General features: G+C 47.2%; 1 protein-coding gene across 4 annotated transcripts in view; it reads right to left on the bottom strand.

The window, feature by feature from the left end:
* KDM1A (lysine demethylase 1A) overlaps positions 1–24,056 on the bottom strand; it is a 181,343-nt gene that overhangs the window by 2,096 nt on the left and 155,191 nt on the right. For all 4 annotated transcript variants that reach the window (XM_073317371.1, XM_073317369.1, XM_073317368.1 and 1 more), the window contains 3 exons: positions 11,734–11,848; positions 6,613–6,740; positions 1,052–1,198 (listed from right to left, as the gene is read on the bottom strand). In XM_073317371.1, coding sequence (XP_073173472.1) covers positions 1,052–1,198; positions 6,613–6,740; positions 11,734–11,848 — 390 coding nt within the window. The remainder of the gene's footprint in view (positions 1–1,051; positions 1,199–6,612; positions 6,741–11,733; positions 11,849–24,056) is intronic.

Genomic DNA, 24,056 nt, shown 5'->3' on the forward strand with positions numbered 1-24,056 from the left:
ATTATCTACCTCTCAGCTTTTTTCATGGACTAAGATGAGCCAAGTTCTTACTTTTACTTCTTGAACAGGAGGACTGGACTAAGAGCCAAGCACATTCACTGCCATCAGGCATCTGAAACATTTTACCATGAGAAGTAACAGCACAAGAGGAAGTGATTACTGATTGCTCTGATGGAGCCCTTTTCAAAACAGACTTTCCTCTACAGGATCCAGTCAAAAACTTGTTTAAATGGTATGTTCAGAAACATGAACGCTTTATTTTCTAATAAAAGCGGCAAAGAGTCCTGTGGCACCTTATAGACTAACAGACGTATCGGAGCATGAGCTTTCATGGGTAAATACCCACTTTGTCAGATGCATCCAACGAAGTGGGTATTTACCCACGAAAGCTCATGCTCCAGTACATCTGTTAATCTATACGATGCCACAGGACTCTGTTGCTTTTACAGATCCAGACTAACACGGCTATCCCTCTGAAGCTTATTTTCTAATGAAATTCAGTTACAGTTACCTGGTAGAGTTTTCGAGAGGAATCCGAAGGTTCATTAGTAGAGCTGGTCAAAAAATTTTTGATGGAAGAGTTTTCAGATGGAGAAAATAGTTTCAAAGTCAAAACTTTTCTATTTTGATGAAAGTTTCAATGGAAAAGTATGAAAACAAATCATTTAATCTTTCTTGTTTCAATAAGGTAAAAAAATTCTTTCAACCTTTATATTTAATATTGTATATTAGAAAATGTTTATTATTATATATTTTATTATAATGCCTTGACATTACCAAAATGAAATATCTCCATGTTTCCAAATAGACATTTTTTAGAATGTCTGTTCAGAAGAAGTTTCAAAATTTTGACTTTTTCCAATTTAGAACAAAAACAAATTTCGAAATGTTGGAATTTCCCATAGGAAATTCTGTTTTCTGACCAGCTCTAATCGTTAAAGAGTATCTGGAGAATGGATTAATTAGTGAATGCTCCTGTTTCCCAAATGGCTTTTGAAATCCCTATGTTCTCACGCCAGTCATTTCTAATTGCATTTGTAGATTCTCTCACCTGGGGAGCACCTGGAATGGCTGGTCCTGGAGTAATTGGCTGAGCCATCAAGTCATAATCATTTCCAGAAGATCCAGCCGCTACATAAGAATAGGACCCCCGGGCCCAAGGGTCAGCACGCCAACGAGATACCACTGTCTCCTTGGGCTAAGACAAGAAAAGAAGAATGTTGTGTTGTATATGTCACTAGTTTTACACAAGTAAGTCACAGCAAGTAAAATAAGCATGACACCCCCTAATCAGGGATAGCTCAGTGGTTTGAGCACTGGCCTGCTAAACCCAGGGTTGTGAGTTCAATCCTTGAGGGGGCCATTTAGGGATCTGGGGCAAAAATTGGGGATTTGAGCAGGGGGTTGGGCTAGGTGACCTTCTGCGGCCCCTTCCGACCCCGAGATTCTGTGATATTCTGTGACCCCATGGTGTGTTGCCTGTATTTGGTTTCCCTGTATGTCAAGAACTATTTGCCCCACAGGTTTCATGGATCAGGAAGCTCACTTCTGCAGATATTCTACCAGACACATGTAACAGGACATCAGTACAGAATCTCCACAGAACAGAGAAGATTGGAATCAGATGTTTTAAACAATCACAAAGCAGCGACTTAGCACCTGTTGAGAACTGCAATTACCATGCTGTCTGCGCATGGGAACAGAATTTATGCACTTAAAAATGTGCAAAATGGTAGCACTTCCTACAATTGTGAATGAAAGCAAGAGCACTTCTGAGACTCATGAAGCATCTTAGGGAATATCTTGCCTGACCAAACTGCTTTTGCCAGTTCTAGATCTGGGATGCCACATTATGACCCTGGCCCATATTTAAATTAGAGGGACATTACAGAAAAGAGTTACCTTTTCCGTAACTGGTGTTCTTCAACATGTGTTGCTCATGTGTCCGTTCCACATTAGGTGTGTGTGCTCGCCACGTGCACCGGTGCCGGAAGTATATGTAGGGGAGCGGCGCCCCCCCCCTCAGTTCCTTCTTGCTGGAAACTCCGACAGTGGGGAAGGAGGGCGGGTTGTGGAATGGACATGAGCAACGTATCTCGAAGGACACCAGATACAGAAAAGGAAACGGTCTTTTCTTCTTTGAGTGCTTGCTCACGTCCATTCCATTGTAGGTGACTCCCAGCAGTTCCCGTGGAGGTGGGTAGGAGTTCACGGCTGCGCAAATTGTAATACAACTCTGCTGAGTGATGGCATAATTAGACATGAACATGTGGACCAAGGACCACGTCATGGCTCTACAGATGTCCTGGATCGGGATGTGCGCCAGGAAGACCGCTGAAGATGCCTGTGCTCTAGTTGAATGGGCCCTGACAATCGGCAGTGGTGGGACCTTTGTTAGCTTGTAACTGGTCTTTATGCAAGAGGTGATCCAATTGGAAATCCTCTGTGAAGAAACTGAAAGGCCCTTCATCCTATCCGCCATAACGATGAAGAGCTGGGTCGGTTTACAGAAACGCTTCGTACGCTCCAGGTAAAAGGCCAAGGCCCTCCGGAGATCCAGCGCATGCAGACACCTCTCCTCAGCAGTCTTGTGCAGCTTGGGACAGAACACAGGCAGGAACATGTCCTTGCTCACATGGAAGGAAAATACCGCCTTCGGTAGGAAGGCTGGGCGGGGCCCCAGCTGGACCATGTCCTTATAAAACACTATGTAAGGCGGTTCTGAGGTCAAGGCCTTAAATCTCAGACTTGTCTCGCCGATGTCACCGCCACCAGGAAAGTGACCTTCTGGGACAAGTAGGAAAGGGAGCAGGAGCCCAGCGGGTCGAAAGGCGGGCTGATGAGCCTGGAAATGACCAGGTTAAGGTCCCACTGCAGGACAGGGGCCCATACCGGTGGGGAAAGCCTCGAGGCCCCTCAGGAACCTGAAGGTCATGTCATGAGAAAAGACCGTCTGACCTTGGATCGGCTGGTGGAACACGGAGATGGCCGCAAGGTGCACTCTAATGGAAGAATGCGCCAGACCCTGGGTCCTGAGGTGCAGTAAATAGTCCAAGATGGACATTTCTTCTTCGCGTTCCTCAGTGCAGTCTCTCTCCGATGCCCAGCAGGAAAACCTTGTCCACTTGGCCAGGTAAGTTAGTCTCATGGATATCTTCCTACTTCCGAGGAGGACCTGCTGGACCTCCTCTGAGCAGGTATGCTCCTCCAGGTTCAACCATGGAGCATCCATGCCAAGAGGTTTAGAGACTCAAGGGTGGGGTGTAGGAGCTGACCATGATCCTGTGACAGCAGGTCCCAACGGTAGGGAAGGGGCCAGGGAGGGGCCACCGCCATGTTCATGAGCATGCTGAATCAGTGCAGGCGAGGCCACGCAGGGGAGATCACAATAAGCTGTGCCTTGCCCCTTTTGATCTTTACTAAGACGCAGCTGACCAGAGGAATCAGAGGGAATGTGTACATCAGATCCTCAGCACACGACAGGAGGAAGGCATCAGAGAGGGAGCCCTTGCTCAGGCCCTGCTGGGAGCAAAACCAATAGCACTTTCTGTTTCGCCTGGTGGCAAACAGATCTCCTTTGGGAATTCCCCACCTCTAGAAGATTACGCAGGCCACCTCCAGGTGGAGCAACCACTTGTGGTGAGAGGAGAAGTCCCTGCTGAGGTGATCTGCTAGGTGATGCCGTGGAGGCGACCAGCTTCCAGATGGATACCGTGGCTGATGCAGAAGTCCCAGAGACGGAGAGCCTCTTGGCAGATAGCCAACAGATGCGCTCCTCCTTGCCTGTTCACGTAGAACACCAAAGTCATATTGTCCATTAGGACTCTCACTGCTTTGTCCAACAGGTGCAGCAGGAAGACCCCGCAAGCTAGCCGGACCGCTCTGAGCTTCTTGACATTTATGTGTAACGTTGTCTCCTCCGAGGTCCACATCCCCTGGGTCCGGAGTTGTCTGAGGCACACCCCCAAACAAGGTCCAAAGCTTCTGACACTAGCTCGACATATGGAGTGGGACTGTCAAACAGGACTCCTTCTAGGACCTTCTTGTGCTCAGTCCACCACCACAGTGAGGTGAGAACCGCTGGAGGAATGGTTACGATCTCTTTCAGGTGGTCCCTGGATTGGGAATGGGCTGACGCCAGCCATTGCTGCAGAGCCTGCAAGCGGAGCCTGGCATGGCGGACCACATATGTGAAAACTGCCATGTGGCCTAGCAGGTGCAGGCAAACCCTGGCCATTGTCAGGGGAAATGTGGACACTTCCGCGATGAGGTCCATCAGGGCCTGAAACCTGTCTAACGGAAGGAGCGCTCTCGCCTGGGTCGAGTCAAGCATGGCCCCGATGAATTCTATCCTTTGAGCTGGAACTAACATGGACTTTCTGTGGTTGACCAGCAGTCCCAAGGAATGGCACGTGGCTTGTAATATAGTGACATTACTTTGGACCTGAGCCTTGGAGCTGTCTTAGACCAGCCAGTAATCAAGGTACGGGTAAACCGGGATACCCCGATGCCTGAGGTAGGCCGCAACTACTGCCATGCATTTGATAAACACTCTTGGTGCTGTAGCCAGGCCAAACGGAAGGACCACAAACTGGCAGTGGGCTGAACTAACCATAAAACGGAGAAAGCCAGTGTGTCCTGGGAAGATCGCTATGTGAAAGTATGCATCTTTTAAGTCGAGGGCGGCATATCTGTCTCCCAGATCCAGGGAGGGGATAATGGAGGCCAGGGAGACCATGCAAAACTTTAGCTTCCTTAGGTATCTTTTGAGGTCTCACAGGTCCAGGAAGGGAAGCAGACCACCCTTAGCCTTTGGGATCAGAAAATACCAGGAACAGAAACCCTTGTTTCGGTAAGGAGGTGAGTGATTGTAGAGGGCTCCAATGTGTCTGCCTCCCTAACTCAGAGGCATGACAGTGTCGAGCGGGTGAGTGGTGATGGGACGTCCCCCACGATGGGGATCAGTACTGTTGGGGTGAGGACAGATGGAAAGGTCCCAAGGTGGCCTTACCCCAAGATCTGGGCACTGCCAGGAGCATCAGGATTTCCTGCACAGCCTGGAGTGCTTCAGGTGTCCCTGGCACCTGAAGCTGATGAAGGCCCGCCTCTGTGTCCGGGCTTCCAGGCAAGGAACAGGGTGGGTTGCATCGTTCGACATGAGCTGAGGCCCAACTTCCCTATGGGGGAGATGAGCCACTCAGCGCAGGTCTTAGCTCACCCACAGCCCTGTCCTTCCCCTTGCAGGGAATAGGAGACCATCCCCTACCAGGCTTCTTTGATTTCTTGGCTGGGGCTGAGGACAGGGATCAGTGCCGGTGGGGCACCACACACCGATGCCATGGTGCTGGGTGCCGAGTTGGACCTTTGCTCCGGGGCCAGAGTGAGCGCCAACTCCATCAGGAGCGCTTGGAGTCTGATTTCAAACTCTTTCTTAGTCCTAGGTTTAAAAGACTTGCAGATTCAACACTTATCACTTACGTGCCCTTCACCGAGGCACCTGAGACAGCTACTATGCAGATTGCCTCTGGGCATGGGCCATTTGCAGCGACTGCAGGGCTTAAAGTCTGGGGACCGGGGCATGCCCTGTCCCCCAGCTAAGTCCCTGACTGGACTAAGAAAACTAACTATTGCTAAGGGCTAACTAACTCAGTTACTATCTATGAACACTAACTTTACAAGAACTCTACACACCTAATGTGAAATGGACATGAGCAAGCACTCGAAGAAGAATCTGATATTGCAAGGGTGGCCAACCTGTGGCTCCAGAGCAAAATACGGCTCTTCAGAAGTTAATATGCGGCTCCTTGTACAGGTACCGACTCTGGGGCTGGAGCTACAGGCACCAACTTTCCAATGTGGCGGGGGGTGCTCACTGCTCAACCCCTGGCTCTGCCACAACTCCACCCCTTCCCGCCCCCTTCTTTGCTGTGCCCTCGCTCCTCCCCCCAGAGCCTCCTGCACCCCACAAAACAGCTGATCAGGAGGTGCGGGGAGGGAGGCGCTGTGAATGGGGGGACGTGACGAGCTGATGGGGGGATAGGGAGGGTGGGGCCCGCTGATGTACTCTTGTGGCTCTCTGGCAATGTACATTGATAAATTCTGGATCCTTCTCAGGCTCAGGTTGGCCACCCCGGGATATTGTGATAAATGTATCAAAGATGTAAACATTGTGCTAGGTCAGTTAGGATCCTCTGTGCTAAATGTATTAACAATTGGTCATTCTTTCACAAAAATTGCTATCCTTGCCCTGATCCTAGTCCAAAGATAGAATTCCTGACTTAATTTATGTACATGTGGCCATTTTAGTTTACACAATTTTAAGACTTGTCAGATTAAGTGTGGCCCTGGAGAATGAACAATTCAAAACCCATCTAAAGTCCTACAATGTCTTTGACATTTTGAAAAATGGTTATGGTCTTGATAGATTCACTCCATAAACAGGTCCTAGAAAAGAACAGCTGGCACTCCCATATACCATGGAGGCATTCAAACACCGATGCAAACAGTGGCATAAATATCTAGTACAGACAGGTAGATAATACAATCAATTATCTAGGATTCGTATGTTTTCTAGGACTCAGACTGATACACAAAATGGAGTGAGAGTAGTACCTGGGGGACAGCACTGCTGCCAAAGATGCCTTTGAGAATTGCAAGGCAGCGCCCAACGATGACATCATCACTGATGTTTTCCATGATCCCAGCTGCTTCTCCTGCTACTAAGGCCAAGAGAATTGGAGCTAAGGAGGAGGAGGAAAAACAATGCATCAAGGTGCTGGCAGATTCTTTTAAATTATGCACAAAGTACTTTAATTTAGAAAAATGTGGAACAGAACCTAAATTTTCAGGACAAACCAAACCCAATAAAATTACAAAATGGCCTTAAGTCACCAAGAGCCAGGCAAGCCACCACAGTGCAAATACTTCACTTTGAAATACGTGAGATAAGGTTACATTATAATTAATATGGACATTTTGTTAGTTTCTTAGCTGGGACAATCCGAATGATGGGAATGTTAAATATCACTGTTTATAACCTGCTTAGGAAAGATTAAGTTGGTAAAAGAGATGGGGGTGGCCCTCATTAAAGACACCATTGCTTTTTTAAAATGGGGAATCATGGTGTGTATCTAGTGGGGCTCCAGAGGAACTGGTACTGTGCCTGATGGTAGTCAACACTTTTATGAATGATCTGCAAATAAAGACAAAATCATTGATGACACAGACTGGCAGAGTGGTAAACGATGAAGACAGGACTGTCATACAGAGTGATCTGGATTGCTTGGTAAAGGGAAGTTACTTACCCTTTTGTAACAGGAGTTCTTTGAGATGTGTGTTCCCTACCTGTATTCCACTGTGGATACGTGTGTAGTCCATGCACTTGAGACTAGAGAATTCTAGCAAGTAGTGTCTGTTAGTCTGTGCCCCTGCTTGCCTCAGTCAGTGCTGAGGACATAATGAGGGATGCAGACCAATAACTCTCCAGTTCTTCCTCTTACCGTGAATAAGAGAAGATCTGAAGCAGAAGGGAAGGATGGCAGGTAGTGGAATACCGATAGGGACCATACATCTCAAAAAACTCCAGTTACAAAGGGTAAGTAACTTTCCTTTCCTCCTCTTCAAGTGCTGGTCCCTCTGAGTATTCCACTGTAGGTGACTGACAAGCAGTACTCAGAGAAGGGTGCGTGTATATAGGTGGTACGGCCACTTGCAGAACTGCTCTCCCAAAGGATGAGTCAGCAGAGGAAGCTTGGACCAAAATGTGATGTCTCCTGCATGGATGGAACCATAGTGCTGCCTTGCAAACATGAAGCAGAGATACTTCTTGAAGTGATTCTGCTGAGGCTGCCTAAGTTCTCATGGCTCGCTCCCCATGTGGAGCAGGAAGGTGTACTAACTGATACAATAAGATACAGCCAGAGATCCATTTGGAGACCCTCTGGTAGGAAATTGCTTGTCCTTGACCTCATTCCACTTTGGCAAAGAACAGCCTAGGTGACTTTCTGGTCTGTTTTGTTCTCCATTGGTAAAATGCCAAAGTTCATCTCACATTGAGGGAGCAGTCTTTTCTCAATGCTGGGGGTATGGGGCTTTAGAAAGAACATAGGTAAGTGGATAGTCTAGTTTATGTGAAATTCCAAAGCTTCTTTAGGGCTGGGAATTTTGGATGCAGTCATAGTGAGATCTTGTCTTTATGAAATACAGGAGGGTCTGCCATGAGGGCTTCCAGTTCACCTACTCCTCTGACTGAGGTGATGGAAACAAGGAAAGCAACCTCCATAGACAGGTGAAGCATCAAACTTCAGGTAGCCAGGGGTTCAAATACTAACTTAAGGTCCAACTGCGGGGTTGGTCTTATTACTGGTGGGAAAGTTCTAATTCAGCCCCTTTAAGAACCAAGAGATGAACCTGTATTGAGCTAAGGGAAAGACTTATCTTGAGGGTAAGGAGGTAATCCAAAAGAACTGTTTGACAAGTTTTGAAATAAATGTTCTAGGTCTGACACCCAAGCATGAGGTGGAGAGCTTCTAGGTTGAGATGTCTGTCCTCGCCTTCCTCTTGAATCAAGAGGTCCGGAAAGGGATGAATAACGATGGACGGCTGGCCCGACATATGCAGGAGACCTGGGAACCAGAACTGCCTTGGCCATTTGGGCACAAGAATAACTCGTACTCTGTCCTGTTGAATGTTCTGCAGTACTCGTCTTGACAACGCCTTGGCTGGGATGACTTAGTTGGGATTGGTCCTGCTTTGAGCAGGGGGTTGGACTAGATACCTCCTGAGGTCTCTTGCAACCCTAATCTTCTATGATTCTACCTGAGAAAGCAGGAGGATAGGAGGAAAGGCATAGTTCAAACTGTCTGTTGAGGGAATAGAGAGCATTACCTCTAAAAAGTAGTCCTGAGCTCCCCTGGAACAGTATATGCTGCATTTCCTGTTTGTGTACGGAAGGGTTCCCCACTGAGAGAAAATGCGGTTCACCACTGAGCTGTGTAACTTCCACTCTTGGTCAGTGGCAAAGTGCTAGCTGAGGCTGTCTGCCAGCAAATTCTTGGCTCCTGGGAGGTATGGTGCTGATGGGATGAAGTGGTTCTCTATATACCAGTTCCATAAACTGACTGCTTCGATACACAGGGGAATGGATCTCGCTCCTCCCTAGTTTTTAAGGTAGATTACAATTGTCATATTGATTGACATTAGGAGAATGTGATGAAATTGGATTAATGGCATGCTTGTCACACTGCTCTGAATTCCAGGAGATTTACATGCATCCTGGTTTCCAGGGGCACCCAAGTGTCACCTGCTGTGTGATCATCCATGTGAGTCCCCACCCTACAAAGAGGCATCTGTGATTATGGTCTTCTTGGGTGTGGGAGATAGGAAATGAATGCCCATGCACACTTGTGCATGATCTTCCCACCAGCTCAGAGATACTCTTATCTTGATGGGGATTGTCACTAAAGTATTCATGCTGTATTTGCTTGGGACATATACTGTGTGAAGCCAACCCTGTAGGCAGCGGAGGTAAAGTCTAGCGAATGGCATTACTTAAGTACATGATGTCATGTGACCCAAGAGAAAAAGGCAAATCCAGTCACATGTCCATGGGTTGTGCATAATCTGACCTATCAGTCTGCTTCTGGCTTAGAGTCAGTCTGTAGAGAGATAAGCCTTTGCCCTGAGTGAGTCTAAAGTTGCTCCTATGAAATCTGTAGTCTAGGTTTCAGTCAATAGACTTTTTCATGTTCACGGAGATTCCCAAGGATGGTAGGAGACAGAACAGCAAAAAGATTGATGCTATGAGTTCTGAACATGTCATGCCTGTAAGAAGCTTGCCATCTAGATACAGGAAGATGGTGAAACTACCCCATCTGATATGTGCTGGTATTACAGAAAATACTTTTGCGAAGACCCTGGGTGCAGTTGCTAGACTGAACCAAAGTATCCTGTATTGACAGTAGTCAGGACCTATCACAAATCTGAAAATCTTCTGTAGGAAGGGTGACTATCAACATGACAGCATGCGTCTTTCATATTGAGAACTGTGAACTATGTCTTTCTAGTGCTGGTATTATCGATGCCAAGGTAACCGTGTGGAATTTTATCGTGTCAATAAAGATACAGACTTGGGTACCACTGGTCCTGAGGCGGGGGTGTGTGTGTGTGTCTCCATTTGAATGGATGAGATTGGTAGTAAGGAGACTCTTGAACTCATTTAGGCAGATCTACCTCATTGCAGGGAAGATTGTTCCACTGGTACATCTGACTATCCTGATGACGAGAGTCCAATTCCATTGGCAGTAGCATTGGTATCTATGTTGGGAAGCCAGAGCTAGCAGACGGAATCAGAGATGAACTTCCACCTGGTGAAGGGCGGTCCTGACAATAGGAGAGATTGCAGATCCACAAAGATGGAGATATCCTTAGGAGTGGTGTAGAATATTGGCACCTTAGAAGGCTGTAGCATGTTGCCTCATGCTGCCAGAGTCAGTGTAAAGGGACTCTTGGTAATCAGTGGTTCGTTACATGGTTGACATACTACCGCCCACGAAGGAGCCTCCGACATGTGGTCATAGTCGGTATTGATGGTTCACGGTCTTTGGCTCCCAGTGCTTAGTTGGTAGTAAAGTCAATGATGATGCAGGAAGCAATACTGAAGAAGCTGTGCTCTTACGCGCCTTCTGATCATGGCTACAAGGCTTAGGAGGACCTAAATCCTTGTGTCCTGGGTCCAAGGAGTTCTTTAGGGATCCCTTCTCTTAAATATAGGAGGGGATCTATTTTTATGCCTCCGAGCGTCTTTCACTCTTGTGAGAAGGCCCAGTCAAAGGGTCCTTCGCTCTAGGCATTCCCATTCCTGAGCCAGACTGAGATAGGAGGTGCCCTCCTCTGTCTCTCCGGTCCATATACACAGGGGTTCTCCCTGATGTGGATCTGACTGAGGCCTCATGGCGTGTTAGATTAGGTGCTTCCAAAGGTGGAGTTCCTGTACCTGACATGTTCAGCTGGGAAAGGAGCAGCCAATACTGCACTTAGCAGAGATATGAGCTTCTCTGAGATAGCAGAGGCAGACTGGTGGTCATCACTGACAGAAAAGGAGTAGGGGCAGAAGAAGCAATTCTTAACGCCTGGGCATAATCTAAGTCCTGCACTGGGGAGCAAATGCTGATGGGTGGCCAGGATGTATGCAGGAGACTTGGGAACCAGAACTGCTTGGGCCATTTGAGCAGGGTGAGAATGACTCATGTTCTGTCCTGCTGAATCTTCTGCAGTACTTGAGGAAGGGTGGGGATTCTTACTACTATCTGAACTTCAGCAGTAAGGAGGAACTGAAGAAGCATCAGTCTGTTTTACCCCCAATGCCCTTGGCACAGACCACAAGGAGAGCAGGGATGCTGGCACAGACCTACAGACACTACTTGCTAGAATTTTCTGGTCTTGGGCGCATTGAGATTATGAATACCCACTGTGAAATACACACAGGGACCAGCACTCAAAGAACAACCTGAACTCTATTTCCAGCTCTGCCACTGACCTGCTTGACTTTTGGAAAGTCACTACTCCTCTCTGCCTTAGTTTGTCCATCTGTAAAATGGAGGTAGTGATACTTTCTTCTAAAATCTACTGATGAAAAGCACTAAGTTTTATTATGATCATCATCAAATGGCTTTTTCTAGTTCTGTTACTGTGAAAAAGAAAATGACAATAAAACTGAACACCCAATACATTTACCTTTATAGAGATTCCAGAATAGAAAAAGTTCTCCTCTGCTGGCAGTAGTGCTGCCAACATGACCAAACAAATTGACACTTGGATCCCAGAAGACACGGTCAAAACATAATACCACCTAAAAATGAGAGGACTCAAGAGTTAAGAGGACCCAAAACTGAACATAATCATTCTCTGTACAGCTTTTAATGAGGGGAAATCTCAGGCGGCTATTAAAATTCAGTGAATACAAAGTCACTTATCTATATACCGCCTTTCCATACAAAAGCATCCCAAGGTAGTTTGCAACCTGATTAAAAAGCTATGGCACAGAGATCACTTCACCCACTGGGTAACAGTGCATACCACCACACAATAGTTTAGAACAAGATGTGAGGAAGAACTCCCTAACTAAAAATGTAGGGAGAATTTGGTAGTGAAATTCTTTTTATTTAAAAGTGTGAACCCTTGCAGAAAGTGCCACGGGATCTTTAATATCCACAATAGGTTGTAAGCCTCATTTGCATGTTTGTCAATACAATGTCACTGAACTATGCCAGGGCAATGGTTCAGTACTTACTGAATATAAACGCCCAACATTACAACCCAAGTTACCATACCGACTATGGTCTTGCTTATACAATCTTGTAGGCACTCTTAACGGTCTGGGTATCTAGCACATTGAATGTTTCACAGACTATGATTAAATTAGGAAGGTTGCTTGGAACTAGAGAGTCATCTGGATTAGCAGTGCAGGTACACTATAGTATCAGTTTAACTTCCACCTACAGTTACACATATAAACCCGTTCTGTCATAAGACAAACTACTTGAAAATTCAAAGACAAGCAAGAAGGTAGGATGAGAAGTGTGGATCTGTAGAGGAGATTAAAATCCATGTTAAGAAAAAAGAATGAAATAATTAGCTAGTAAGGAAGGCCTGATCAAATAACTGTGGAGGAAGAAGAGCAGGAAAGGAAAATAGTTAGACAACTTGAGCACACTCAAAAATCTGGTCTTTCACTGATGAGTTTTCAAAAACCATGAAAATACAGGGATATACTAAAGATTGAAGTAAATTAGTAGTTATTAATACTTATCTTACGAAAAGGAAATGTGTGACATTTGCTATCACAGTCCTTGAATTCTTATTTACATTCCCAGTAAAACAGAAAGAATGATTACTTAACTTACAATAACTGCGGTTCAAGATGTGTTGTCTGCAGCTTTCACTTTTGGTGCATGTGTTCCTCATGTGCATCAATACTGGATTCTTTTTGAAAAGCAATCCATCTGTGGCTGCACCTGTCCCTTGGCTGCCCTCTTGTTCCCCACAGCCAACTTCAACCATCACTCAGGTCCTTTGCCAATAAAGAATCCTACAGTAGTAGAACTCCAAATCAGTGGGGAAGGAGAGCAAGCCATGGACTCCGTGTGGATAACACATCTCAAAGAACCACAGTTACTGTAAGATAGGTAAGCATTCTCTCCAAGTGATTGTCCATAGATTCCATTCTCGGTGATTAACAAACAGTTGCCCAGTTGCTTGGAGATGGGCAAGAGGAGTGCTACTTGAAGAGTGATTGCAGGACAGCCCTACCAAAATCAGCATCCAATCTGGAAGCTTGGACGGGGGAACAGCAAGTGGAAAGTCTGTGGACCTAGCTCCGCACGGCTGGTCTACATACATCCCTGCATGCTCTAAGGTATGGAAAATGTTATCCAAACAGATAGCAGAGGCTGCCTGAGCCTTAGTGGAATAAAGTCTAATAAGACCAGAGGAATCTTTTATAGGTAACTTCTGCTCCAATGGTGCCTTATGAGAAGGGTCATAAGCTTGGGAACAAGGTTGGGAAAGGGGGTTGGAACCACCTGAAACCAGATGAGATACCCCTGGCTCATGACCTTGAGGGCCAACCAGTCATCCTAGCCCAGGCATCTTTAAGTGGTTGAAATGGTCAAGTTAGGACTTCAGCGCAGACATCACATTTGTTGCCTGTTGGACATGCCAGACAGTGAAGTAGCTGAGGAAGCAGGAGAGGATTGATTCCAGAAATCTCGGTCTCTTCCTTGGGAGGCTTTGTGTATCTTTGCTGAGGGTAGTATTTGGTGAGGATATTTGCCTATAGAAAGGCTGGTGACTCTGTGACTTCAGCTACAGTGCTAGAATATACAGTCCCAGAGATTGAAACACTTTGAGGAGAAGAAAGTGATCAGGAACAGTCAGCACGGGTTCACCGAGGGCAAGTCATGCCTGACTAAACTAACTGCCTTCTATGACGAGATAACTGGCTCTATGGATGAGGGGAAAGCAGTGGACGTGTTATTCCTTGACTTTAGCAAAGCTTTTGATACGGTCTCCCACAGTATTCTTGCCAGCAAGCTAAAGTAGTATGGGCCGGATGAATGGACTATAAGGTGGACAGAAAGCTGGCTAAATCATCGGGCTCAACGGGTAGTGATCAATGGCTCCATGTCTAGTTGGCAGCCGGTATCAAGCAGAGTGCCCCAAGGGTCGGTCCTGGGGCCGGTTTTGTTCAATATTTTCATTAATGATCTGGAGGATGGTGTGGACTGCACCCTCAACAAGTTTGCAGATGACACTAAACTGGGAGGAGTGGCAGATATGCTATAGGGTAGGGATAGGATACAAAGGGACCTAGACAAATTAGAGAATTGGGCCAAAAGAAATCTGATGAGGTTCAACAAGAACAAGTGCAGTGTCCTGTACTTAGGACAGAAGAATCCCATGCACCGCTACAGACTAGGGACTGAGTGGCTAGGCAGCAGTTCTGCTGAAAAGGACCTAGGGATTACAGTGGACGAGAAGCTGGATATGAGTCAACAGTGTGCCCTTGTTGCCAAGAAGGCTAACGGCATTTTGGGCTGTATAAGTAGGAGCATTGCCAGCAGATCGAGGGACGTGATCATTCCCCTCTACTTGGCATGGGTGAGGCCATCTGGAGTACTGTGTCCAGTTTTCAGCCCCACACTACAAGAAGGATGTGGAAAAATTGGAAAGAGCCCAGCAGAGGGCAACAAAAATGATTAGGGGGCTGGAGCATATGATTTATGAAGGAACTGGGATTATTTAGTCTGTGGAAGAGAAGAATGAGGGGGGCTTTGATAGCTGCTTTCAACTACCTGAAAGGGGGTTCCAAAGAGGATGGATTTAGACTGTTCTCAGTGTAGCAGATGACATAACAAGGAGTAATGGTTTCAAGTTGCAATGGGGGAGGTTTACGTTGGATATTAGGAAAAACTTTTTCACTAGGAGGGTGGTGAAGTACTGGAATGGATTACCTAGGGAGGTGGTGGAATTGCCTTCCTTAGAGATTTTCAAGATCAGGCTTGACAAAGCCCTGGCTGGGATGATTTAGTTGGGGGTTGGTCCTGCTTTGAGTAGGGGGTTGGACTAGATGACCTTCTGAGGTTCCTTCCAACCCTGATATTCTATGATTGCAAGGTCATTTGCAAATCCTTAAGTGTATAGAGCATCTCCTCCGTACCACTGTTGAATAGCTCATTGCCCTCAAACTGGAGGTCCCCAATGGGCACCTGAACCTCCTTCAGAATCTCAGATGCCTGTAGCCAGGAGGACCACCTCATAGTAAAGGAAACGGTCATCATTCTCAGTGCTGTGTTAGATGTATCCAGTGCAGCTTCAAGTGATGTTCTGGTCATGAGCTGACCTTAGGATATGAGGGATTTCATCTCCTCCCGGTAATCTTCTGGTAGTTTGCCCACAAAGTTAGAGAGCCCTTTCCAGATTAAAAAGTCACATTTTGAGAGTAGAGATTGGTAGCTGGGTACTCTCATTTGCAGGCTCATCAACAAGTAAACCTTCAAGACAAAAAACTAACATTTTGGGTTCTTTGTGCAAAGGGTAGACTTTGGAAGACCCTGCTCTATGGATTTTGCTTGAACCGCAAGGGAGCCCGGCACAGGATACTGGTAGAAATACCTGAAGGCACTTGATAGGGAGGTTCAGTATTCTTGGAAGTAGCAAGAATTGAAGCTGGCACATGCCAGATTATCATGGCATGTGAGAGAAGCCTTTGATTTGTGGGCATCACCAGTTTCCCTGGAATCTCAGTCTGGAGGATGTTGAGAAGATTGCGCTGCTTCTTCTGGATAGATTCATAGATTCCAAGGCAAGAAGGCACCATTGTGATCATGTAGTCTGGCCTCCTGTATAACAAGGATATCCAGCACTGTCTTCATTAGGTCTTGGAAATCCACTGAAGTTGCAGAGGGCCTCATCCAGAGAGGAATATAAAATGGGAGGTGGTGCTGCATGTTCCTGTTCTGGGGAGTAATCATCCTCACCTTCCATTAGTTGGGGTTTAATCAAGCAAGAAGTTTAGGAAGGTTGTATCTGCTCCCTAGGCGAAGGAGATCTGGCCCTTGGGACTGTGGAGGCTTTCTCCTGAATATGGATTCCCACTCCAAGAGGACCAATAGGGTAATGGTTGATAAGGGTAGTGAAGGGGAAGACACATGAGCAGGTATCAGCCAGGCTGTTCCCTGTGCAAACCAGAAGACTTTATGGCATCCCTAAGGGATAAATTCCTGAACTCCCTTCCAGACTTCCAGTGCACTAACCATGGAGATGATGGGGCATGCACAGGGAAGGACTACATTCCTCTGAGGATGAGGAGTAAGGGAAGTTGTGGTCATGTCAGGAGTACATTGTCTAGTGTAAGTAGACGGGGTCAGGGACAGTAGCTGAGGATTTGGCAAAAACCTCTCTTAGGGCTTGCCCACATTGGGGGGGCGGGGGAGGCATCATGATGATTAACTTCACAGTGTCTCTCGCTGGTCTGCTCTTTGCTTTTTTGAATAAGGCCATTCAGAGGTAGTGTATCATCATCGGCAGTCAGGACAGCCTACAGGAGATACAGAGGGGATTATTATCCAGATTGCACCCAGATGTCCCTCACTAAACTCTGATATCATGTAAGCACCTCCAAGGCACAACAAAATTGCAAAGTCAAACTGGAAACGATTTCCAACACCCCACAGCCTCCAAGACACAACTGCAAATGCAAACAGGGTACACTGCAGATACAAAAATTCCATTCTAGACCCCCCACACATACCACTTACCATCTCTGAGGACCCCCCAAGTCTGGGGAAAAGCTCAGAGAGGTGAAATAAGAAATATATTTAAAATGCTGTAATTGATTCTCTGAAATATGAACAACTACTTGTTTTTCTCCCCTAGTCTTCTAGCCCTGGCACCTGCAGCAGCCAGACCATCAAGGACAGGGACTTTATCAACAGCTGAGCAGCTCGCTAACTTGAGGGGGATGAAACTGAGAACCTGCAATAAAATGTTAACAGACCTCCTTGCAGAATGCCCCCCAAAACTGAGGTAGTATTTGAGGTCAGAGAGGAAAGAGACCGGGAGCTATCCAGACAGTGCATTGTAGTGGCCAGAAACACTAAAAAGAAAGACAGGGGCATGCAGAATCAACTCCTAGAGGCGATACAGAAGCAGAATGCTTTGCTGCAGTGCATGCAGCTAGCAGGCTCCCAGACAATCCAGCACTCTCAACCGTGTTCTGCAGCCCCTGAACCAAAATCGGTTACCTACCTTTTGTAACTGTTGTTCTTCGAGATGTGTTGCTTATGTCCATTCCATGCTAGGTGTGCATGTGCCCATGTGCACCGTCATCAGAATTTTTGCCTTAGTGGTATCTATAGGGCAGGCTCTGGTGCCCTCTGGAGTCCCGTACTCATCACCAATATATGAGGCGCCACCAGCCCTAGGCCCTCTCTCAGTTCCTTCTTGCCGGCAACTCTGATAGAGGGGCAAGGAGGGCGGGTCATGGAATGGACACGAGCAAGATAGAGGGGCAAGGAGGGCGGGTCATGGAATGGACACAAGCAACACATCCCAAACAACAGCTGTTATGAAAGTTTAATAACTGTTTTTTCTTCTTCGAGTGCTTGCTCATTTCGATTCCATGCTAGGTGACTCACAAGCAGCATCCCTGGATGTGTGCTCAGAGTTCACGGATTAGCAGTTTGCAACACTGCTCTACCGAAGCTCACATCATCCCAGGCCTGCTGGGTGATGGCATAATGAGATGCAAAAGTATGGATAGATGGCTACATAGAGGCTCTACAGATGTCTTAAATTGGCACCTGGGCAAAGAAAGCTGATGATGAAGCCTGTGCTCTGGTGGAACGGGCAGTTTACAATCGCTGGCGGTGACACTTTTGCCTGTTCATAACAAAACTTGATGCAGACTGTTATCCAGAAAGAGATTCTTTGAGCGGAAACAGGTAGACCTTTCATTTTGCCTGCTGCTGTGACAAAAAGCTGCGCTGACTTATAGAACGGCTTAGCTCTTTCAATGTAAAAGGCCAGTGCTCACCTAACACCCAGAGTATGCAACCTGCGCTCCTCACCAGATTTATGAGGTTTTGGTGGAAAGACTTGCAGAAATATGTCCTGATTGTTGTGAAACTGCGACACCTTCAGTAAAAAAGCTGTAAGCGCTCTGATTTCAGAGACCCTTTGGGCTGAAGTGATTGCCATCAGGAAGGAGACCTTCCATGAGAGGAGTAGGAGGGAACAAGAGGCCAATGGCTTAAAGGGTGGCACTGTGAGCTTTGACAGTACTAGATTCAGGTCCCAAGGTGGGACAGGGTCACGAACTTGAGGGTAAAGTTGCTCCAGACCTTTCAGAAACCTGACCGTCATGTGATGGGAAAAAACCGACCTGCCCTGGATTGGAGGTTGTCAAGGGGACTAACTGATGAAAGGATCAGGCTTTGGTGCTTGATATGCAAAAGGTAGTCCAGAATCAACTGTAGCAAGGCCTGGTCAAGCAAAAGATTCTGGTCCAAGGCCCAACATGCAAAACGCTTCCACTTGGCTAGGTAGGTCGCCCTGGTAGAGGGTTTTCTGCTACCCATCAGGACCTGCTGAACTTGTGCCGAGCATGCTTCCTCTTCCACATTTAGCTCAGCAGCAGCTATGCTGTCAGGTGCAGGGCTGCGAGGTTCAGGTTCAGCAGTTGGCCATGGTTCTGGGAGAGTAAGTCCAGCCAGAGTGGTAGTTCTGTAGGTTCCACTATCGAGTGCGCCAACAGCTTCCCGAACCAGTGCTGGCAGGGCCACCCGGCACTATCAGGATTACCTTCGCCTTGTCCCACTTGATCTTCACGAGGACCCTGACCATGGGAGTAAAACTGCATCGGAAAGGGAGCTTTTGTTGAGCCCATGAATTGAACACAAGTTGTGGCACTTCCCAGGTGGACCTATTCGCATCCAGACAGAACAGGGAGTCCCCTGACCTCTGGAAGATCACACTGGCCACTTCTGGGTATGACCTCTCAGAGTGAGACAAGAAGGTCCTGCTGAGGTGATCTGCTAGCACGTTCCTGGCCCCAGGGCGGTGGAAGGCCACCAGATGAATGGCATGCTGCACACAGAAGCCCGATAACCAGAGAGCCTGTTGGCAAAGGGCTGATGAGCAGGCTCTGCCTTACTTGCTGATATAGACCATTGCGTTGGTATTGTCTGTTTAGGATTTGAACCACCTTGCCCATCAGGTGGAGGAGGAATGCATGACAGGCCAAGAGTATTGCCCTGAGCTCCCTGATGTTTACGTGTAGAGAGCTATCTTCCTGCGACCAGCGACCATGCATGCAAAGTTGAGCTCCCCAACCCAGGTCTGAAGCATAGGAGACCAAAATCACTGAAGGGAACTGCTTCCAATACCAAACTGGGGTCCCATCCATCATTCCAGGGGCGACTGGATGTATTCCGGTACCATGACCACCCGGGCTAGATAGTGTCTGTTGGGAAGGTAGACCAACACCAGCCACACCTACAGGAGTCTGAAATGGAGTTGCGCATGCCGGACCACTTAAGTACAAATTGCCATATGGCCCAACAGCTTGAGGCACATGCGGGCAGTCGTGAGAGGGGGGTCTCTCATGTGGAAGATCAAGCTTGAAATGGCCTGGAAACAGGACTTTGGCAGAAAGGCTTTGGCCTGTATAGAGTCAAGGATCGCTCCTATGAACTCTATCTGCTGAACGGGGGTCAGAGTTGATTTCTGCTCGTTTATCAGCAGGCCCAGATCCCGACAGGTGGGGTGCACCAGATCGAGGCTTCTTTGCACCTGGGCCTGTGACCTTCCCTTGACGAGCCAGTCATCGAAATACAGGTAAATCTGTACTCCTCGGCGTCTCAGGTAAGTAGCCACTGTCACCATGCACTTTGTGAAAACCCATGGGGTGGACGAGAGGCCAAAGGACAGCACCGTGAATTGGAAATGGTGTTGGCCCACCATAAAATGGAGTTTCTGTGTTCATGGAAAATGGATATATAAAAAATAGGCGTCCTTTAAGTCAAGTGCAGTGTACCAGTCTCCTGGATCCAGGGAGTGGATGATGGAGGCCAGGGACACCACGCAAAACTTCAACTTCTTGAGATATTTGTTAAGGCAACGCAGGTCTAGAATGGGTCTGAGGCCCTGTTTGGCCTTCGGGATTAGGAAATATCAGGAACAGAACCCTTTCCCCCTTCATGTCTTGAGGGACCTCCTCTACTGCCCCTAGCTGTAGGAGGGTTTCCACTTCCTGAACAAGGAGTTCCTAGAAGGGTCCCCGAAGAGGGATGGCAGAAAACTGTAGGGTACAGCCCGATGCTATTGTGTTGAGCACCCAACTATCTGACATCAATCAGGCCCATGCAGCCAGGAAAGGACACAACCGGTTCAAAAACAAATGGGGGGTGGGGAGGTGGGGTGATTCTGAAGTTAGACTGGGGCACTGTCCGCGAGCGCACCATCAAAATGCCTACCGTGGCCGCCCTGCAGGACCAGACTGGGCAGGCGAGGAGGATGAAGCACGACAATGGCGTTTAAACCCTTTATCCCATTCCTTTCTCTTATTGGTGCCTTGTCGCAGCAGCCCCCAAGAGCTGGGCGGTGGAAGTAGCCGGTACTGATTCCGAACAGTTTACGGCATGTAAAGGCCCAGCGAAAGTAACTTAGTCCGAGAGTCCTTCAGGCCGTGCAGCTTAGCATCAGTCTGCTCCGAGAAGAGAGCATTCCCTTCAAATGGGAGGTCCTGAACGGACAACTGCATCTCCTGGGAGAGCTCTAAGGATTGCAGATACGAAATGCACTTCATGACCACAGCAGAGGCTACAACTCTGGCTGCAGAGTCCGCCGCATTCCACGCCACCTGGAGAGAGCCTCTAGCCACTGCCTTGCCCTTCTCCAGAATGGATGCATACTGCAGACCGAGTCCTGTGGAAGAGAGTCTCTGAACGTATTGAGGGAGTCCCACAAATTAAAATTGTATCTCCCCAACAGGGCCTGATGGTTTGACACCCAGAGCTGGATACTGGCTGTTGGAATAAACCTTTCTCCCAAAAAGGTCTAACTTCTTTGCATCTCTGGGAGGGCTCAGGAGTTTCGACATCGAAGTGGCCCCATGATGATCCAGGGTGGGCAGGTGGTCCATACAGGGTCCTTTGCTCACCACATTCTTTCACTCGCACCGATGCAGATATGCTCAGAGTCAAGTCGAAGCGGGATGGCTCCGATACTGGACAAAGTGCAGCCTCCATGAGGAGGGCTTTCAGGCATATTTACCGTCCTTTCTGGGTCCTTGGCCTAAAGTTTTTGCAAATTCTGTACATCTCCTTTATGTGCGTCTCCCCCAAACATTTCAGGCAGTCATTGTGAGGGTTGCTAACCGGCATCAGCTTATGGCAAGCTGAGCAAGGTTTGAAGCCCGGGAACTGGGACATGCCCCGTCCTTTTGGGTACTCTTAACTAACACTACTTATTAACTAAAATAAACTATGTACAAGAGAAGAACAGTGAGTAATGAAGAAAAAAACGCTATCACACTTGCGGATACAAGAGGAAAGGCGCTCTGACGACCGTCACAAGCAGTAAGAAGAAACTGACAAGGCATAGGGCCGGTGGCGCTTCACATACTGTTACATGAGAGCAGGACTCCAGAGGGCGCCAGGGCTGGCCCTACAGATACTGCTAAAGCAAAAAATTCTGACTGTGCACGTGTGTGTGTGCACACCTATCATGGAATCAACATGAGAAAGCACTCGAAGAAGAATATAGGGTACTGGGATCACCAGCATATGTTCCTCACTGTACCTCCACAGCCATACTCCCAGATGCCATTCCCCTCCCTGGGCCAAGTTCAGAGCAGTGAGAACAATTGCACCTGGGAGCTCAGCTTCTTCGAGCCATCTAACACACCTGATGAGTTTGAGCCCCTAAACACTGAAAGGGAGAAGAACAAGAGGAGGCAGAGTGACTTGGAGCCTCCTGCTCACTTTTTGCGTGCTGCCCTCCACTGAACTGTGTCCCTTTAAAGCAGTGTTTTAATTTATAGATTACAAGGCCAGAAGGTCCCTTTGGGAAAAATCTAGTCTGACCTCCTGTATAACACAGGCCATAGAACTTCACCACAAGAAGAGGTTATTGACCTTGTACAGTAACTGCTTTTCTTCCTGTGAGTGCTCCACTTCAGGTGTGCATGTGCCTCTCAATCCTTGATCAGACATTTTCAGCTAGCAGCATCTGTTGGGCCCACACATGTAACCTAAGCCGCCTCCTGTCAGACACCGAGGTTATATAGGAGTACGTGGGCAAACCACCCGCAGTTCCTTCTCTACCCAACATCCCTTAGGGAACACTCTAAAGCGGAGGGGAAGGGAGATGGGAGTGGAGCACCCATAAGGACACACATCTCAAAGAACCACAGATAGAGCACAAGGTGAGAAACCTCTTCTTCTTCTTCTAGTAGTGTCCCTATGGGTGCTCCACCTCAGGGGACTTCCAAGCAGTATTCTGACAGGAGGAGGAGGGAGCTTCAGAAAAACATCCAGAACTAAAGATAATACTACAGAACAGAGGGTCGCATCGGATCTGGCAGCCTGGACAAGGGCATAAAGTTGGGTAAAGATATTTATTGAAACCCAGGTAGCAGTCTTACCTATTTTGGAAATTGTTACATTCTTCAGTAACGTTGTAAGATGTTGCCTGAGAACTGGGCAAATGTGCTATCACTGCATGAGGGGGTTGAGCACCTGCGGTCTCATAAGTGACAATACAACCAGATATCCATTTTGACAGTCTCTAAGTAGAGACAGAGAATCCCCGGCCTCTATCTATGATGGAGATGAAGAGCCTAAGAGATCTTCAGAATTGCCTGGTCCTATCCAAATAGAAGGCCAAAACTCTTCTAACATCCAGGGTATGCAAATAGGATTCCTGTTGAGAATTATGAGGTTTCAGAAAATATACTGGTAGATGGATGGATTGATTAAGGTGGAAATCCTACAGAACTTTATATAAGAATTTAGGATGTGGGTGTAAGGAGACTTTATCCTTGAAGTGTAACAGCCGTGTTAGTCTGTATTCGCAAAAAGAAAAGGAGTACTTGTGGCACCTTAGAGACTAACCAATTTATTTGAGCATAAGCTTTCGTGAGCTACAGCTCACTTCATCGCATCCAATGAAGTGAGCTGTAGCTCACAAAAGCTTAACCAATTTATTTGAGCATATCTCTAAGGTGCCATAAGTACTCCTTTTCTTTTATCCTTGAAGAACATCATAAAGGGTCTGCCATTAAGGCCCCAATTTACCCAACTCTACAAGCAAAAGTGAGGGCAACTAAGAAGGTATTGGAAATTATCCTGGCCTACAATAAAGTGTAGGTATTTCTTGTGTGATGGGCTTAATTGATATATGAAAATAGGTATCTTGTAGGTCAGGGCTGAAAACCAATCCCCTTCCTCCAATAAGAGAATTGTAGTTGCCAGAGTCACCATCCTGAACCTTTAAAGCTTCATGTGCTTTAAGTGTCTTAGATCGGCCTCCCTCCTCCTTTGGCACAAGGAAATACTCTGAGTAGAACTTCTTGCCTTGCGGGGGGAAGGGATCAGTTCTATTGCTTCTAGCTGGAGGAGAGAGTCAAACTGTTGTCTTAACACAAACTCAAGAGACAGGTCCTGAAGAGGGATGGGGAAGGAGGTGGGGATGAGAGGGCATGATGTAAAACGGATGGTATAGTCAGATGTTATGACCTCCATGACCCACTTTTCCTTGGTGGTCAGTTTCCAGGCCTGCTGGATAACAGGAAGGCAGTCCCCTAAACGGGAGAGATGCTCCAATGGGCGCAAGTGTCACTCCAATATGACTTCAGAGGATGGGTGCTCAGTGCTGTCTGAAAAATCAGACTCCTCTAAGGCATCTTAAGTTTTTTGCCCAAAAATTGAGGTACCCCAAATCACTAGGCCTGAATATTTAGAGAATAAACAGCACTGTAAGATTTTGTTCAGAAT

This window comes from Lepidochelys kempii, chromosome 19 (assembly GCF_965140265.1).
Source record: "Lepidochelys kempii isolate rLepKem1 chromosome 19, rLepKem1.hap2, whole genome shotgun sequence".
Lineage (NCBI taxonomy): Eukaryota > Metazoa > Chordata > Testudines > Cheloniidae > Lepidochelys > Lepidochelys kempii.